Source organism: Numida meleagris, chromosome 2 (assembly GCF_002078875.1).
Source record: "Numida meleagris isolate 19003 breed g44 Domestic line chromosome 2, NumMel1.0, whole genome shotgun sequence".
Taxonomy (NCBI): domain Eukaryota; kingdom Metazoa; phylum Chordata; class Aves; order Galliformes; family Numididae; genus Numida; species Numida meleagris.
The window spans coordinates 9,388,350-9,406,763 of NC_034410.1; the positions used below are offsets into that span (position 1 = coordinate 9,388,350).

An 18,414-nucleotide genomic window follows, 5' to 3' on the forward strand; every position below is an offset into this window, starting at 1 on the left:
GTGCCACTCAAAAATATTTTGCATCCTACACATGTCCAATTGAGCCTTTTGATTCTGAGCACATCCACTCTTAGCATTTTATTGCAAGAACGACTTTATATTGTGTCACAAGTGACCAAATGAAGTATAATAGCTTGGACAATGTAGCTTATACTGGTAGTTATTTGAATAATGTCTTCATTTTAGACGTCTTGTCGTTTATCAAGTGTTTCAGACTCAGCACAATTTTTGCCCTTTCTTGCTAAGTGGCAGCGTTTTATAGATTGCTATTGAATTACCCAATAAATAAGTCAATTAAAATATGCTGATGTTTATCTTTTTATCTTCTACTTATAAAGCAGTTTTGCTACACAAAATGGAGTGAGGAACATGACTAAGAAAAGAATTGTACTTAGTCAGCTATTAGAAACATGAGAAACTATTTTTTTAATCTATAATTGTTTACATCTCTCCAGTGAAACATTTCCATCTTTGAGAGTTTACAAGGCAAACTGGATTTGAGTTAAAGTATCTCCTTTGAAGTTCTAACATTGATATGATTTCTTTAATGCATAGAAGAGAAGATATGTGACCTACAGCAACACAGAGTAGAGATGCTTTCCCTTCAGATCTATACAAAAGGAATCAAATATTTCTTTGTAACACATGGCGCTAGCAGGGTGAAATAAAATGGGAACGAAGCGTCCCGTTGTTTTGTAAAAGGGCTTCGTTTTGAAGAAGCACCACTGGCACTTGAAAGTACCCCAGATGAGTTCCCTACATGGTCACCACTGGCTGGCCAAAGAATGGAGTTTTTTGCACAGTCTGTACATCTGCTACCTACATTTCTATTAAGAAGAATCCTTATCCTACAGAAGAGGAACAATAATGCTTGTCTTGCCCTATTTCTCTGTAGGATCTGCTTAACAGATGTCTTGCCATGGCAATATCTACAGCTGTAGGTTTCATCCATTAGATTTACAAATCTTCAGCCAGTTCCCCTCTCAGAGTCAGGCTCGGAGCAATGAAAATCACACAGACAAAAATTTGGTCTGAATGACTTCTAAAGAAAATGTTAATTATTACTTTATGTGAAATGTATTCTTTTTGTGCAGAACAGTCAATGTGGGCTTATATTATGGACACAGTCTGTATAAAGCTGCTTGGTCTTATGTCAGGTAACTAGAAGTAATATTTGAGATTTAGTGAAGAATAATTATCCTGATATATCAGTTGATTAAAAAGTAGAAACTGTGACAGCTGCATGACTTCAAAGAATTTTCTCCATCAAACATACACATTCTTGCACCTCCTCTCCCCATCTACTCCAGTATTCTTGCAGTAGAAGATCACAGACTGAACAGCTGTTTCCAGTTAAGATTCTTCATTTCTGCCACTGGAGCCATATAATCTATCCCATTTCATGAAAATGAGAAAGAATCAATAATTCAGAGCACAGTCATGTAGGGACAGAGGGTGTATGTTGATAGAGCTCTGTGTTCAAGGAGAAGCAGAGAGGAAGAGGAATACTTTCCAGTGGAAGTATTTGGAAGCACAGAAAGCACTACTTGTCTGGAGTCTCCAGGAATTCAAAGAGCATACCTACAATGTTGTACTTGTGCAGTAGTACTGTACTGTACGTCAGCTGACTTTTGCCCATACTAATAACATCCAGGTGACAGAGGCTATTTTAAACTAGTCTTTTGTATCATAAGTTAATACTACTCTCCAGATCACATAAGGATTTTAAGGCTGCCAAAGATCTATCTTTCATGCCTTATGGCACATGTTTTAATATTGTTTTTACTAGAAACTTATATAGCCTTTAATTTGGATACAGCTCTTGGATTTTCAAACAGAAACATATAAAGGAAACTTTAAAAGTGCCTAAAAAATCAAAAGTTTAAAGTGAAATATTCAACACTTTATCTATATAAATTTATAATCACAAGTAAACACTGTGTGATTATCGCTACATGAACTTTCTGAGCTCTGGCATGTGTTTTCTGACCTTGATTTTTATGTATGTATAGGTTCAAAAAATACAGAAAAAATGAAAGTTTACAAACCTTGTAAACACATAAAGTACAAACTCAAAGATGTAATGAGGATTAAATAGTTTTTACAGCTAACAGTCTAAGTTCAAGAGTTACCCAACACGATTTGGAAATCTATGCCAAACTAGAGATTCTCTCTGTAGTTTAGTACAGACACTGAGCATCTTAAAGGTGAGGTTAAATATTTAAAGGGAATCCACCCTATACTGGACCTTTGACCATAACAGAGTAGCAGAAGCCACAAAATTAAATAAACAGTATAACATAAAACACATCTAATAGCTTATGCATATTATCTCAATGATCCACAAAGATGAACTTTGATTATATCAGTCAGAGCTTTGTATCAAATCTCTTCTCAGGACTGCACAACAGCACTTGCACTAGAAAAAGCTTCGTTTCATTCTGCGATGTACTCTGGAGCACAAATCCTAGTGGATACCAGAATGGAGGGCTTTTCTTGGTTACCACTAAAGGGCTTTCCTACTGTCCCTTAAATTTGTACTTACCAAAATTTGCACCTTCAGAGCATGGCAGTGTATCTTTACACATTTACAGACAACTTCTCTCATGTAGGCTAATCTGTCCCTGGAGAACAACTCCCTGCACTAAACAGGCATCAAGCCATGGGAATATACCTCAGTTATCATCTGTGCAGCTTCTGTTACTTTTTCCAGTGATCTTAGCAACAGAGACTGATGGTAACCTTAAGATCACAGTCTGAAGCTGTTAGCAAATATCACTTATATTTTTTACCCAAATGACCTTTACATTCATACATCACAACTGCTGTCCTACGAGAGATGCAATTTAAGGTATTTTATTGTCAGAATAAAAGTATATATACACTGAGGTAAGTTTCTCTATTTCCTTCAATTGAGAGATCTTTCCAGTCAACAAAAAAGAAAAAAAGTAAAAGAAGTATTTTGCCTCTTCCACAAAATACTGATATCTTAATTTAGCTCTAAAAATGCTGTATTATTTACCACAAACTCAGTGATTATAAGAGAAGACTTACTGTGCTAGATTTAAAATTACCGAAATGTCACACTATAAAGAAGCTATATTTAAAGACATATTAAGACCCGGTGTGTGAGTAATGTAACCTTTTAAGAGTTTGGATAAATTTAATTCTGCACACTATAATTTCCTCTAGCATTTTAAGATGAAGTCAGAGAAAATAACCAAATGCAATGATTAATGTGTCCAGGAGTGTATGTATTTCTGTAACAAGGTTCTAAGCCATTCATTTAGCATGAATTTAATACAATACAATTTCTTCCTCTGTCTGCAATTCAGCAATTCCATAACATGGTGAGGGGATTACTCATCTGAAAACATAGGTGTTACATCAAGCTATACTGACAGCAAAAAAAAAAAAGGGATATGGACTACTGTTCCAACATATAAAATCAGGAACATTTCAGGTGTTTTCATGTATCTCATTACATATATTTGAAAAGGAACAATCAGCTGAGGAACTCAAGTATAAAATGCATTTAGAATGTGCAGCAGAACAGTACCCAGGTTGCTTGATCTGTTCCAATACAGAGTTCACCAGCTTTTTAGTGAGAAAACCCAACAAACAGCCACAGCAAGAATGCACCCATAGCAGATGCTTCACATGATTAACAGCAGTTACTGGAGAATGAAGGGAGAACAAGCCTTGCTTTCTGTGTGGCTAATCTAATATCACCTAGTTCAAATGAAGACTGATGGCAATAGCATAATATCCAGAAACAGTTAATGTCTGTGAACTTCAGGCCCGTAATGGAAAGAAAGTCTTCATAGGATCTTTCCAAAGGATATAAACAAGCTATTAATAATAATACCAGTTCCCTTTTCTAAAGGTTTATAATAGTCTTTCTCAAGGGTTATAATAGTTAGACACTCCAGCCCAAGTATTCCAGACTCCATTAACAAGATCTACTTTTAACAGGGAATTAGCAAAAATCACTCAAGCTAAGTAATTACACTATTGCAGATGCAGGAGAATCTTGTGTGCAAGCAATCCCTAATGCTTCATGCATTAATTTTCCTTACTTTAGAGATAAGTAATGAAATTCATGTGAATGCACATTTAAGATATTTGAGAGCCAACAACTAAACCTTGCTAGTCACCCCTGAATCTTAATTGATTTCTTTTCAAAATTAAGAACATAGGAATAGATCTCCACATTACAGATGTAAATTGAAAGAAAAAAAAAGAAGAAAAAGCACAAGAAAGACTTTTGTAAGGCTTCAAATAGCAGCATCAGCTGACTGTGAGAGACAAAGTTCACATTAAACTGAAGATACTGAAAACATCGGTATACTAACCTATATGTGTTTGAGCCATAACATCAGCTAGTCTGTGTGCAGCACCACTGCCTCCACTTTGCGTCGAGGAGGAGGAAGTGGTTGACGTGGTAGAGCCATGGATTGCTTGACTGATCCAATGTTCCATGTTTATACTCCCCTGACTCGAGGTAGGAGTTCCCTGGGAGTCACCTTGCACAGAGCCTTCATCTTCTGATCCAGAAGAAGTATCTAATAATTAAAAACAGTCTGTTACTGAACGTGCTTTTATTTGTTTGAAGTACAAATAAGGCACATTCATTTCACAAATCCAAAGAAAATGGCCATTAAGAAAAACTCATGAAGGCAGGCAAACACAATAAGAAAAGACTGCAATACTGAGAACCCTGAAACTAAAGTCAATTGATAACTGTGCACTGAGAGCTGTCCTGCACTAACACCATGGCTTGTGTATTATTCTACAAAAACAGGTAAGGATAAAGCTTCTTCCTTTATCATGCAACTTGAGATCTTCTGAAGATCTCCAACTGCATATTAACAATAGAGAACACAAAAAATGCTTTCCCAAGATCATTCCATAGTCTGTAAAAAAAAAAAAGCCCACACATCATTATGAAACTGAGTCTCAGCTGATTCTGGCAAGTATCAGAATGCATAAGATGTGGGGTATTTTCAGCATGTAGTAAATTCAAAGAGAGGTGATACAACAAATTGTAGAAGTAACTGTTAAGAAATAAACCAGAAACATGAAAGATATGTTAATCACTTTTTACATTACAAGTTTACCACAGTTAGTGTCTCGTAAATTCAAAAAGAGTAATGTTAGTTCAGGTAACACCGAGGGCAAAGCAGCCATGAAAAGTGCCCCCATTGACTTTCCCTCTCCTCCTCTTCAAACACACCTCGATGTTATGCTCAGTGCGTTTTGGACAACATTTTTATTACTATCTATGCAAATAGGTTATTAGTTCATAGCAACAAAAAGAACTGTCTGAAAATTTTTCACAAAATACAAACAAAATTGCTCACCTGGAGGTGTGTAGGCATCCATTGATGTTTGCACCACCAACGAACGTCGTTTTGAGGGCATGGGGACTGCCATTTTCCTTTCTTTATGTTTAGCAAGGGCTGCCTGAACTGCTTCTGTGTGGACATCTAGAAGGAAAGAGAGAATCAAGGTAGTGTTCAAACAGAAAAAAGCTGTTTGTGTATTCAGCGCATCTGCACAAGGTTAGCTTGTACTCCACTGAGGCTGACAGCACCTATGAAATGATGAAAGCCCAGGTACACATGGGATCTAAGAGGGGCTGCACCAGTACTCTTCATGGTAGAAAAAAAGGTAACAGTGAAGAGTGCCGCGCCAACAAACAAGTCCTTTGAGCTGTACCATTCTCCCAGAACACTTGCAGTGTTTGAAGAGTAGGGACACTGCTTCTTTAGAACACACCTCTGCTTAACAGCGTTTTAAAATTAGCTGGTACTTCAGCAACAATTACTGTTTTCAGTGAGAGTGTGGTGAATAACGTTTTTGAAATGAATGAGGTTTCTAATTTATATAAAAGTCACACAAATGGAATGAATAGGAACATCTGCTTGAATGGTAAGAGGTACCAAGTGTCACAGCAGAAATGGCAGCAGGTCCCCCATTCCCAAATCCTTCTCCTGCCTCTGTTCCTTGGCTTGAATTGTGACAAAAAAAAAAAAAAGTACTGTACTAGCTGGCCAGAGGTGCATTGAGAACCACAAGTACTCTGATCACGAGCCTTCTGCCTCACAGGTGAATTATATAAACCCAGCTGGGACCAGCTGGCTCCAAGAATGCAGCAGGACCACTTCTCCAGTGGACTTCCCCAGTGCAGAGCTTCTCTACTCTTCATACGTACATGCAGCTGCCTGCTTCCCCAGGTTAGAAAAAGGCCATTCACCATGTGTAAAATATACCAATAAGATATTTTGATAATTACCTTGTTTAGTGCAAATCTATTAATTACTACAACAAGTATACACTGAAAAAAGCCTGACTTTAATTTAATATCTTGCCCTATTTGTGTATTTCTATGGCCTTGGGAAAGATGTGCATAAAGAGACTAAGCGAAGCATATGGTACACAATAGAAGTCACTTGTGGCTAAACAACTCGCACACAGCGGCCATCTGGCACGTGACTGGAAGGACATTAGATGATGCCTTTTAACCTATTGCTGTTAGCTGTAAAAAATGCAGCAGCAACTGTGTGCACAGCTCAGCGATGTCCAGTGGTGACATAAGAGGACAATGATGCGGGTCTAATCCAGAGTGATCCCACTTCTGCTGCCTCTGTTTGGAGACCGCCCTTGTAGGTGGGCAGCATGCGACATATTTCCTACTCCTCTGGAGATGTGGTGGCAGCTCTGACTGGGCAGTATTCCCTGAGAAAAGCAACATACAAAAGGAGAGTACATTGTGTATCAGTGTTACTTGAAGAGCTGTTGACTGGACCGCGTCAGTGTACATGTCCTGTTGTACTGAGAAGGGTGACTGGAAGCAGTAGATGACACATACTGCTGCTAAGCTGCAATGGCTCATCTGTAATAGTGTTCCCTACCTTCTGCCAGGGCTTAAGCACCTCTCAGTGACACCCTGCAGGGAAGAGTAAATCTAAGAAAAAGAACTTTATCAGCTGCTTCTGTGAGCTCTTTTTTTGCTTTTGTTTTAAGCTGTGAAGAAAATGAGTATGTCAAAGCAAGACAAGCAAGAATAAGAGCTGGAAAAGCATACTCAATAACAATAGAAGAGCCATGGGGCTGACAGACCAAGACAGAGGAAGATGACAATGCTAACATCACATCAGAAATGTTTATCTCCTGTGAAGTCACTGTTTTAAAGCAGAATGTTTAAATTCTTTCTTATAATCAAAACCCGATGAAAAGTTTGATGTGAAAAATAACAGACTAAGAAAAAAAAGCAATGTGACTCTTTACCCAACAGCATGTCCTCAAGATAAATTCCTGCCTGCTCACTCCACACCAATCCCATTCATGTGTGCAGGACTGAACATGCTCACTGACAGTCTGCATTTCTTATCCAGCAAATGGGGAAAACTCTTGGTTTTCACTCAGAGGATAGAAATTAGATTTCAAGCATCAAAATTGACCTTCTCTATTTTTTTAAAAAAGCTCTGCAGCAATTTTCTGAAGAGAATAAATGTTGCTGATCAAGACAGGAGGAATTATTTGCGTTTTATTGGATTTGGGATTCTTGGGTATTTTTTGCTATAAGGATTAGGAGGGAGATGAGGTGTAACCATCAAGTTCTTCAAAAGTTTTTTTAAAGGAAGATCACTGAAAAAATAATTATTGAAATGCTTAGTGACAGCTGGACGGTGAATCCTAACTTGCTCATTCTTGGATTTCTTTTTAATGCTTTTTTGATGCAAGAAGGCAAACTCCTCAGCATAATTAAAACACACTTCGCAGGATTTTGATTTTCAAACAAATCCACAGGAGTCCAGGAATTGAATTGTTTTCATAATAAAGCACATGCCTGATATGTTTATTTGTAATGTGTTACTGTGGCATAAATCAAACAGGGCTGTTAAAAAAAGAAAAAAAAAAGAGTTGCAGGAAAGTTAAAACAATGGAAAAGATAAGAAACTGACTAAACAATAGTGAAGCTGGGGAGAAGGAATACGCACACCTGCTCCTGGCTCAGCCTGCAAGGTTGGCTGCTCTGATTGCTCAGAGCCAGAAGGTTACCGAGACATGACAGGACGCATGTCTAGGAAAGCCTATGGGCACACAGACCAGAGATGGTGGAGGGACTACCAGCAAGACTTTTGGAAAGAGAGGAAAAAAGGCAGCAGGAACAGTCCAGCTTGGGTGAAAACTCTTTTGACAATGTTCAATACCAGGAATAAAAATTGTTTTGGTGAAATGAAGTGTATCTAAGTACATAAAAACAGGCCAAAGATAAGGTAGAGGGAAGAAAATAATACATTGCATGGTCTTCTTTTTGAATGAAAAGTTATCAACGGGTTCTGAAGATGTTCTGCAACCTGTTTTAAGAGTCTTGTATAAAGTTGGTCTTGTTAACAAACAGCACTGAAGCCATTCACACCCAGAGACTTAGTCCCAAAGTCCCAAAGAAAGCAGAGAGGAAGGAGAGCCAGACTGGTACTTAACAAGTACAGCTGAGAATAACACGCTGGTTCCAAAACATCTACCCCGTAACCTAGGGTTGATGACCAGAACCTAGGCTAGACATGAGCAGTTCAGTAGGTCTGCTCCCACCAGTATCAGATACAGGGATGCACTTCCCATACACACACTTTTTTTTGTAGGTCTTTCAGTTGTTCTCCTGACCTACAAGCCAACGTTGTTGCTGCATCGCAAGGAACGTTAAACAAAACATATCTAACAATCTTGTTCCATAGTTTTAAAAAGCACGTATTTAAATCTGAATTAAAACATACATTTCTCACCAAAAGGTGACTCTGGTGTTTTGCTTTTTATCAATTCGAGCAAGAGTGCGGCAGCTCTTTGCCTTTAGCTGGGTGAAAGATTGGCCACAGTGCCCAACATACTGCATATAATCTCTTTTTTCCCAGTGCTTGCCCACAATCTTAGCGGCTACTGAGAAAACACAAGGAGACTTGTGAAGGGAATTTATAGAACAGTGATTGGAAGCTGCTTGTACATTAAAGGGAGGAATAGATGTGAGACACACTGGGGAAAAGTATAATGAGGGTAAGAAGCCATATTCGAGTTCCCATGAGACAGGAAACTGCTTATCCCACCAAATCCCATCAGCACAAAGCAGTTTGTATTCTCCACATATCACACACAGCATCTGCAGTGAACATCATATCAGAATTTCAAACCGACTCTGGCAGGGTGATGGCCCTTGTCTTGCAGGTCTGGGAAAAGCATCTGAACTGTCTTCTCAGTCTACTCTGGCTCACTCAGTGTAACTGAATTCATCAAATTATGATTGAGACTGCTTTAAAATACAGACCTCTTGCTAATTTTTCCTGAAAAAGAAAACCCTTGAAGTATGGAGATTTTGCCTGGAGAAGTCACACAGTTTCCTCATAGTGCGGTGTGCTACAATTCTCACCCTTTATAAACTTCTAATAGAGTTTCAAGCACACATACACCTTGATGCAGTTGCACTCAAGCCCTGTGAAAAGCCCCTGGTCTATATGGAAAGAAATTGCTTTTAGGTGAAATGTTCTTTTATGTAGAAGTCTGTGACATTCTAACTACACTGTTAGAGCTGATAAAACGACTCCAGGTCTGACCCTTCAAAGCACTCCTATAGCTAACAAAATCTTTACTGTTCCCACCTGGCTTTTCCAGAAGAAAGACTCAAGAAAAAATCTAAAGCAGTGAATAAAAAGTATCACCACCACTATCTACAGCAGTAGGAGCCACCGTGCAGTCCCTTATCTGCCATTGTCCTCCACTGTTTTAGGTTGGCCAACCATATGTTGAATTCAATTTGTGAATTTGTTCTCAATGAATCAGTAAACAGGAGAGAATAAAGTGGCATGCTTGGGAAAGCTAATTGCTTATCTTGTGCTGCTGCGGAATACCTGGGTTCATTATTCAACCCAACAACTATTTCTTACAGACTGCCTGATAATTCCTAGAAAACTTTGGCAAGTCTCTTGTCTCTTGCATTTAAACATGTATTTGTACTTTTTTATTCTCTACTTTTGTTTTCTACAGCTGCTAAAAAAGCATTCTTCTAAAGTGTGCGTCCCTGTCTGGCAGAGAGCATCACCCTGACTGTACACTCCACTACCAGAGACATCCCATTCCTTACCTGGGGCTGATACAGAGCCTCTGAAAGCTCAGAACTTTAGCTACATTTGCTCCACAGGCATGTCAAACGCTCACCACGTAAGCGAAGTGATACCACCTCACGGGTCACAGACCTGGGTGGTAGTTCAGCAGGGATCACAATACAGGGCGCTCCTCCCATGGCAAGCATCAGCTATGTTAAACAGTTCCACATTACAAAACCGTTCCTCACAGTCACTAAATAAAACACGTCAGGAGACAAAAGAAAAAGTGTCTTCTGTTGTTCTTAAATCAGAGCTGTCAATTGTGTCAGGTAGTTCTCTTGCACTCAATTTGTCACTCAGACCTGTTTCTTTCTAAGACAAGAAATTAGACCAGTTGGTAGTTTTGTACTGCTATAATAAGGACAACAGAAGTCTGTTCCCACCTGTGTTTCAGATTAAATAAATAACTTCAATTGTCTTTGCCCCAGTCGTCAGTTTCCCAGTAATTATAAAGCCCTGACACTTTATATGTTACTTTGCTTACTTCTCTGCCATGCAAAAAAAATGCCATTTTTGACACTCAATTACAAGGTGTTTGAGAAATACAAATATGGGAAAACAAGCTGTTGCCTAATTTTTGCTGAACAGATGTAGGATGCTCTAACAGACTTCCAAGCACAGTCTGGTTTTCTAGATCTGTAGCAATTACCTTTCTGTCTCTCCCTTCAGAGAACTTACCCCTGAGCAAATAAAACTGCTGGAGACATATCTAAATGTGATCTGAATTCATTCCTTTCATCTCTTTGTGCCTTTTGTCTCATGTAAATCCTTTCCCTTGAGCTACTTTTGCCTTTTTTTGAGTGGGCCTTCGGAAACAACCTTTCTTCCTTGGCTTTCATAGCCAACTCCTGCTAAGGGAATGGTATGACTGGGAACAGAACTGGACCACTGACTTTGAGAAGATTCAGCATCCTTGTTTTGTGTGGGATAGTCCACAAACACAGAATCACAGAACCATAGAATGGTTTGGGTTGGAAGGGACTTTTAAGATCATCTAGTTCCAACCTCCCTGCTACAGGCAGGGACACCTCCCACTAGACCAGGTTGCTCAAAGCCCCATCCAGCCTGGCCTTGAATGCTTCCAGGGAGGGGGCATCCACAACCTCTCTGGGCAACTTGTTCCAGTGTCTCACCACCCCTTCCTAATATCTGGTCTAAATCTACCCTTTTCCAGTTTAAAGCCATTTCCCCTTGTCCTGTCACTACACTCCCTTATTAAAGTCTGTCCACAGCTTTCCTGCAGGCCCCTTCAGGTACTGGAAGGCTGCTAAGAGGTCCCCCCAGGGCCTTCTGTTCTCCAGGATGAAGAGCCTCAGCTCTCTCAGCCTGTCCCTGAAGCAGAGGTGCTCCAAACCTCTGATCATCTTTTGTGACCCTCCTCTGGACCCACTCCAACAGCTCCACAACAGCTCTTGTGTTGGGAGCCCCAGAACTGGATGCAGTACTCCAGGTGAGGTCTCATGAGAACAGAGTAGAGGGGCAGAATCACCTCCCTTGACCTGCTGGTCATACTTCTCTTGATGCAACTCAGGATACGGTTGGCCTTCTGGGCTGCAAGTGCACATTGCCAGCTCATGTTGAATCTTTCATCAACCGACACCCCCAAATCCTTCTCCTCAGGGCTGCTCTCAAGCCATTCTCCACCCAACCTGTATCTATACTTGGGATTGCCCCTACCCATGTGCAGGACCTTGCACTTGGCCTTGTTGAACTTCATGAGGCTGGCACGGGCCCAATTCTCAAGCCTGTCCAGGTCACTCAGGAAGGCATCCCTTCCCTCTAGCGTGTCAACCGCACCACTCAGCTTGGTGTCATCTGCAAACTTGCTGAGGGTGCCTCATTCACAGAGTGACACATTATTAAGATAAAGAAGGTTGATGCTCTGTGCTAATGAGTTTAGAATGCTAAATGATTTTTTAATAAGAGGTTATTTATGTACATATAATACATATTTATGTCTTGTTTATACTGTAGGAAAGGATCAGCCCTAAAGTCAGACACTGAACAAATGAGTGAAAACACAAATAAGTCTCTGCTTCAGAGAGGCCAGCACCTGGGGCTGCATCAGAACAGGCAGAGAGGCAGCTTGCAGGAGGCAAGAGAAGCAAAGATAGCTACCGCTGCCCCAAAAATACTGCAGCAGCAGAATCACAACAGCTTGTGAGTTACTACAAGAAGGCAGTTGAGACAATCAGAAATCAGCCTCCCAGAGGCCATGGACACTCACCATCAAAGGCTGAAAGTTCTAGATAAGGCAATGCTAAGTATAGCATCAGTAAGCAAAGTAATTATACAGAGGAAAGGCTGGCAATTGCTGCCTTACAGGAAACTAGTATTTGAAAGCATGAAAGTCTCTCGTGAGTTTAATCAGACCTTTGTTGTAGCTTCCATGGAAACGAAGAATATACTGAGAATTCATTTCCTAATACGTGGCCTGTAAATACTCTGAGTAGAGATAATTTGGAAGCTGCAACTATTGGAAATGCAATCAGGACATACTAAACAGGGTGAGACACGGTGGGCGTGGTATCATCAGAACAGATTACAGTTAGGCTTTGTCTTTTGATTGTCCTGGGCTGACAGCACTGGCTGTATTTTCAGGCATACGAAGGGCAAGAGACTTTGCAACAATTGCTGCTTTCGTCCAACACAGATCAGTCCTTGGAAAATCACCTCACCCCTTGGAATGTGAAAGTAAGCGAGTCCATATAACAAGGGATCTCTGCTGTGGGTGATGCTATAATGAAGCGGTGTCAGAATACTTTCACAGCATCTTGGGGCATTAAGATAGGAAAGCACACAGCCTGAAGAGTGTGACACCTCATTTCTCTCCAGCTGCAAGCAGGTGTGCCATTAATTCTGAAATATGGTATTCATACACAATGAATACCCAACTGAATGCAGGAACATCTGCTCTAATAAGACATTCACTTATACGAGGGCTGTGGAGGTTACTGACAGAAACAAACTGTTACTTACATTTCAGAAGACAATTTTATTGTGTAAGTTTCAGTCTTCGGGACATTTAAACTGGGTTAATACTGAGTCTTGGGTTTTACTGGGAATCCAGTATACATGGAGATGCAAGGGGAAGTTCTACTGACAAGTCATGAATTTGGGCCAAATTCTGTTGACCTGCACAATTTTTGACAGTGAAATACCAGCTTTCTAGAAAGCACCTGCACTTCCCTGAATGTGCCACGATGAAGGCCTGGCTCTTCAAGGGTGCTGCAGCAAACAAACTTCACTGGTGCAGGAAACTTCAGTCTGGGCAAAGGCTTGTGGCACACAAGTGCATCCTACAGCTGCTGCTAAATAACTACAGGCACATAGGAAGAAACTAGAAAAATATGTTGTCACGTGCTCAGAAGGCTTAATTCTGAAGAGTAAGCATGGCTATCATTTTGCAGTTTGGATGGCAGTAGTGATAATCCATAATTCTGGGTGGAAGAGAAAAGCTGAATATACAATTGGGAAAGCTGCATGGACAGATCATGAAATACAGAGGTTATATGATGGAAAGAGAGGATACAAAATTGAAGACTGAACTCTTAATGACACCACTGCTAGTTTTGCTGAAGGGCATAGTTTTTGCTTGAATTTGGAGCCTTCAGGTATTATAATAAAGTTGATTTAAAAATGTTTTTTCTCTAAACTCTGAGATTTAAAATTATATTAACTCTAATCATAAGTGAAATAAAAAAACATGCAAGCCGCCCACTAATAATTTCCATCCCTCCATGTATTTATTATCGCATTTGTAATGCAATCTGGAAGTCAGCTTCGCATAGTGACTTCATCTCAGGCCCCCTTATTATGTGATCTGAAGTAAATCAACTTTCTATTCATTTCTCTCTGGAGACCCTTGAGTAATTTTCCTCAGGAGTTCTGCAATTATCCTTACAAATTTTTCTGCTGGGTCAAAAGCAAGGACATGGCCATTTGAATTACATCTTTGCAAAAGTTTTCTTTCAACCTGTTTTTTCGCTGGTTGAGTTGTAGGTTGAAATTAAGTTTAATAGCAAGCTAAATCAAACAGGAGACAAATTAATTTCTGGTTAAGTGCTCCTGCAGTTCAGATTAACTTTTTCCAGTATCCCTTACTCACCTGAGGGGTCAATACATTTTTTTTGTTTTACGCTGAGCAGCCTTAATACGTACATTAAGTCCTGCCTTGATACGTAGTACATTCATCATCTTCTTCTCCCTCCTTATTCTCTGAAGTAATGTTAAATGGCAGTGGTTTGATAAACATAATTCCTTTTATCTTCCTCTTCCATTCTTTTTTCTACCATGCCCTACAAGTCCTATATTCTCATAGAGTAATTCAGTTTTGTCTTCTATTCTAACTTTTTTCTGTTCAGTTCTAGAAAGAATACGGAACTAAACCTTGAACACCTTTTCAAAAATGCAAAATATAAACTATGCATATGTTTTAGAATCTCCGTAAGGTAAGCTGTACACATGCAAAAGTCAGCAACCTTCGTTGCAGCTCATGCACACGCTTTCCTCATGGTCAATGAGAACTAACACGTGGTGAGGTACGCTCCAAAGCCCGCAGAGCAGAGCAGCTCAGCTACCTTGGGTCTGCTGCCAACCCCTCTTCTAGGACTGGAGTCTACGAGGAGTGTTGTTTCATTGCTAGCTCCCTTACTTCAAATGCCCCTCAACCCTATCTTGGAATGATTTGTGTTGAAGTTTAATGATCTCATGCTCAGTATAAGCTGCTCAGTCTTTTCCCTGTTGAACTGCAGTGTGGGAAAGGTGGCTCAGGAATGTGAGCTGGGACAGAGCTGTAGTTAGGATGCATTTGTTTTGGCAATATTTCCAAAAATCTCCTATATTAAGATGCCTTTTAAAAGAAATGCTGAGTGAGCTTGGAAAATGAATTGTTCTCTGCAGTGGTGGAATCTCTGGGGTAGGGGCTGGCAACCCTCCAAGAATGGTGCACCAGACTGGATTTTTCTTTCTTGTCTTCCGAGGTTAAATGAAAAGGAAAAAATTCACCATGAGTGAGTGGAAGAAGGGAGATCCTCGCTCCCAAAAGTCAGGGTGCCATAACCACCTGTCACCAGCAGTGTCTTTCCTCTAGGACACCAGCTGAGAGGTGCTGATTCCACATATGGTCTTTCTCAAAACACTCTATTTCTCAGCTCCCAACCCTACGCTCACCCGGTGTAAGTCTGTCCATGTGGTCCATGTAGTACATGTGCTCTCACTTGCTGGTCTTCACTCCAGGATTATGCGAACCCTGAGACACAAGTAGTGCAATTTCAGCTACACTGCCTCTTCTCACATCACTTCTGACATCTGCAAAAATCAGTTCCCAGAGCTCACTGGTCTCATTTTCCTTAAGCACTACATTTGATCCAGGCAACGCAAAATGCTGGCCATCTTCAAGGCCTCCTGGAGTCCTCATGAGAAACAAGGGACTTAACAAACTTGGCCCAATGCATCTCTCATATTGTCATCTCATCAGAGCAGAATTCTACAGAAGAAATCAGAATGAAGAGACATCACCTCATATGTGTGAATCAGAACATATTACATAACATTTCCTATCATTTAATGATGGATTTTTTTAGTTTCAAATTTTTATGGGTGCATACATTTTGTGTGCTTATGTCATCCTTTCTTGTTTGTTTTTAACTGAAAAGCAACAATTGTAGTAACTGTGAAAGACAGGTTCTGGCATTCAAGAAGGTACCTGGCTTTCAGCACTGGGATGGAGAACTAAGGCTTTTGCTCCAGCATAATCTAAAAGCAACAGTCCCTTTGGAAAAATGAAGCTGGTAAGAACCTGACTTTTCATTTCCCCATGCACTGAACACCCAGCTAAGGGCAGGTAACACACTTGTTCTCCGCAGAGGACTTAAATAAGCGCTGAAGGTCTCTGATAGAGAGCTGTGCTCTCAGCAGTCATGACTGGCTGAACAACACTGATCTGATGGAGATTCACTGCGACCAAGAAAAGTTTTTCTGATTAAGAGGATCTGCCCAGTTTAGCCAGGGGGCATCACGTTATGAGCTGCCACAGCAGCAGCTGCTGCTGTACTGAGCTGCAGCCTATATGTGGCAGTAGAGCCCAGCTCTGCTTCAGACAGCAGTGAAGCTGGGTCAAACTCAAGAAGCAGGGCCACTCTGGGAATAGCTTACAGATTACCATTTTAAGCACCAAATCAGTGTGGTCTTCCCTCCAAAAGCACAATGGCCCATATTTTAAATAATGGTGGCAGAAGCTTCCATTTCTCCTGTGAGGGATTCCATTGTCAGAAGGAACAGGGAAAGAACAGGTCTCTAGCAACTGTAAGGAAGACATGTAGTGCCAACATCCTCCATAAATTTCAGTAATCTACTGAGTTAGCACAGTTCATTTAGATACCATGATAAGACCATGAAGGTTAAGACATTCAGGTTCCCTACTTGTTTATGCCACTGCATAATTCATATGTCCTTATCTCAAGGCATCACACCAAACACATGCATATGCAGCTTCCAAAAGCAGTTGAGAAACCTAGTTTTTAAATCGCATTAAGGAAATGAAACTGTATGTCTGCCTGTGGCTACATCTACATGACCCCCTTATTGACTTTATACTCCTTTTATGGGGAGGTGCCGGTCTCCTCTCCCTGAAAACCCATGATAGGACATGCAGGAATGGCACAAGGCTGTGCAAGGGGAGATTCAGACATCAGGAAGAATTTATTTACCATCAGGGTAGTCAGACACTGGAACAGGCTTCCTAATGAGGCGCTTGGTGCCCTCTGCCTGCCAGCATTCAAGAGGCATTTGGGCAATGCCTCCATTAATATGTTTTAACTTTCAGCCCTGAAGAGGTCAGGCAGTTGGACTCAAATATCTTTGGTGGGCGCTTTCAACGGAACTATTCTATTTCCATGCTATTTCTAAATCTGTGCCTGATTTTGCAGAGTCACGTAACCTGAGCCAGATCAAGCCAAATGCCGACATCTATTCTGCACAGAGGCCAAAGTCAAGTACAAGTCAGTCCTCCCTTGACTGGCTTTTCTTGCCTGAAAAGTCACTGCCAGAAAGGTCTCCTGCCAAATAATCAGTGATCCAACCTACGTAAACATTTGGCTTCAGTGCCAGCTTGAGCCCCCAGATAATGTTATAGTATAGGCACAGGCTAAGAACAGCAGCTGCTAGGAGAAAAACATTGCCATGATCTACATTTGGCAAACCTTTTCAAATACTGCTTCTGAGTGAGTAAATAGCAAGAGAATTTTTATATTTAGTAGTAAAAAAAAAAAACAAATCTTTTTGAATTAACATCAGCTAAACTAGCTGGTATACTTGCATAAATAATTTATTTCAAACCTGAATTGATTAAATTACTTAACTTATGGCATGATCTAATTCTTCAGACATCTGACAAACTATCAAAGCTGATAACATCATGGAACTTAATGATTTCAGTATCACTTCCATATAAAAAGCCGCCAGGGAATTTTAAAACTTTCTAGTTTTAAGGAATTAGACCACATTTCCAATGGTCTAATTGGCTGAATTCAAAAATAAAATCATCTTAAAACACAGAACGCACTGTGAACACTTAAGAAGGAAATAACTTCCATAAACTCCAAGTCCATTTTATTTAGAACATAAAAATCATAGAAATCAGTTTTTCAAAATTATAGTGCTAAAAAATTCTGTTAATGAAATAACAATAATAAAAAAGACTGAAAAGGGAAAATGTCACAGCCTGCTATTTTCAATAATAAGAGAGCATAAGTTGAATCTGATATTAGTGGCAGCAATGACTTTGAGTCTCCAAAGAGAGTTCATTAAATAATCTTCGCCGACATCTAAATTTATGCAAAAAGCAAAGGCATGGAAGGAGAGCTGAATGATTCTCAGGATGTCAGACTTCCAATTAGGAAAATCTTAAAAAGAAGAGACAGAAAAGGACTTTGATCAGAGTTTCAGGAGAGGATTTGTTTTCAATGTTAATTGAAATAAATTGTGCAAAAAAAAAAAAAAAAAAACACCTAAGGAAGGGAAATCTTTTCCTAGAAGTGAATTACTTATTTGTTAAAGATTGCACATTCATTTTGTTTTGGGCTTTTTCCACGAAGATGGAATGTGTCAAATATAATAACAAGCACTGAAACCGGGTAACGGCTAGGATTGAATAATCACAATATGATCAGAGCAGAGATGCTGAAGCATTAAGCATAGCAAAACAACAAGCTAAACAGAGGCCTCTAACTGAAGCAAATCTGAATCTGAAGAG

At 40.0% G+C, this 18,414-nt stretch overlaps 1 protein-coding gene across 5 annotated transcripts in view; it reads right to left on the minus strand.

The window, feature by feature from the left end:
* The window catches only part of DIP2C (disco interacting protein 2 homolog C), a 292,387-nt gene that overhangs the window by 102,328 nt on the left and 171,645 nt on the right, over window positions 1-18,414 (minus strand). For all 5 annotated transcript variants that reach the window (XM_021385365.1, XM_021385363.1, XM_021385362.1 and 2 more), the window contains 2 exons: window positions 5,364-5,489; window positions 4,356-4,565 (listed from right to left, as the gene is read on the minus strand). In XM_021385365.1, the coding sequence (XP_021241040.1) occupies window positions 4,356-4,565; window positions 5,364-5,489 (336 nt within the window). The remainder of the gene's footprint in view (window positions 1-4,355; window positions 4,566-5,363; window positions 5,490-18,414) is intronic.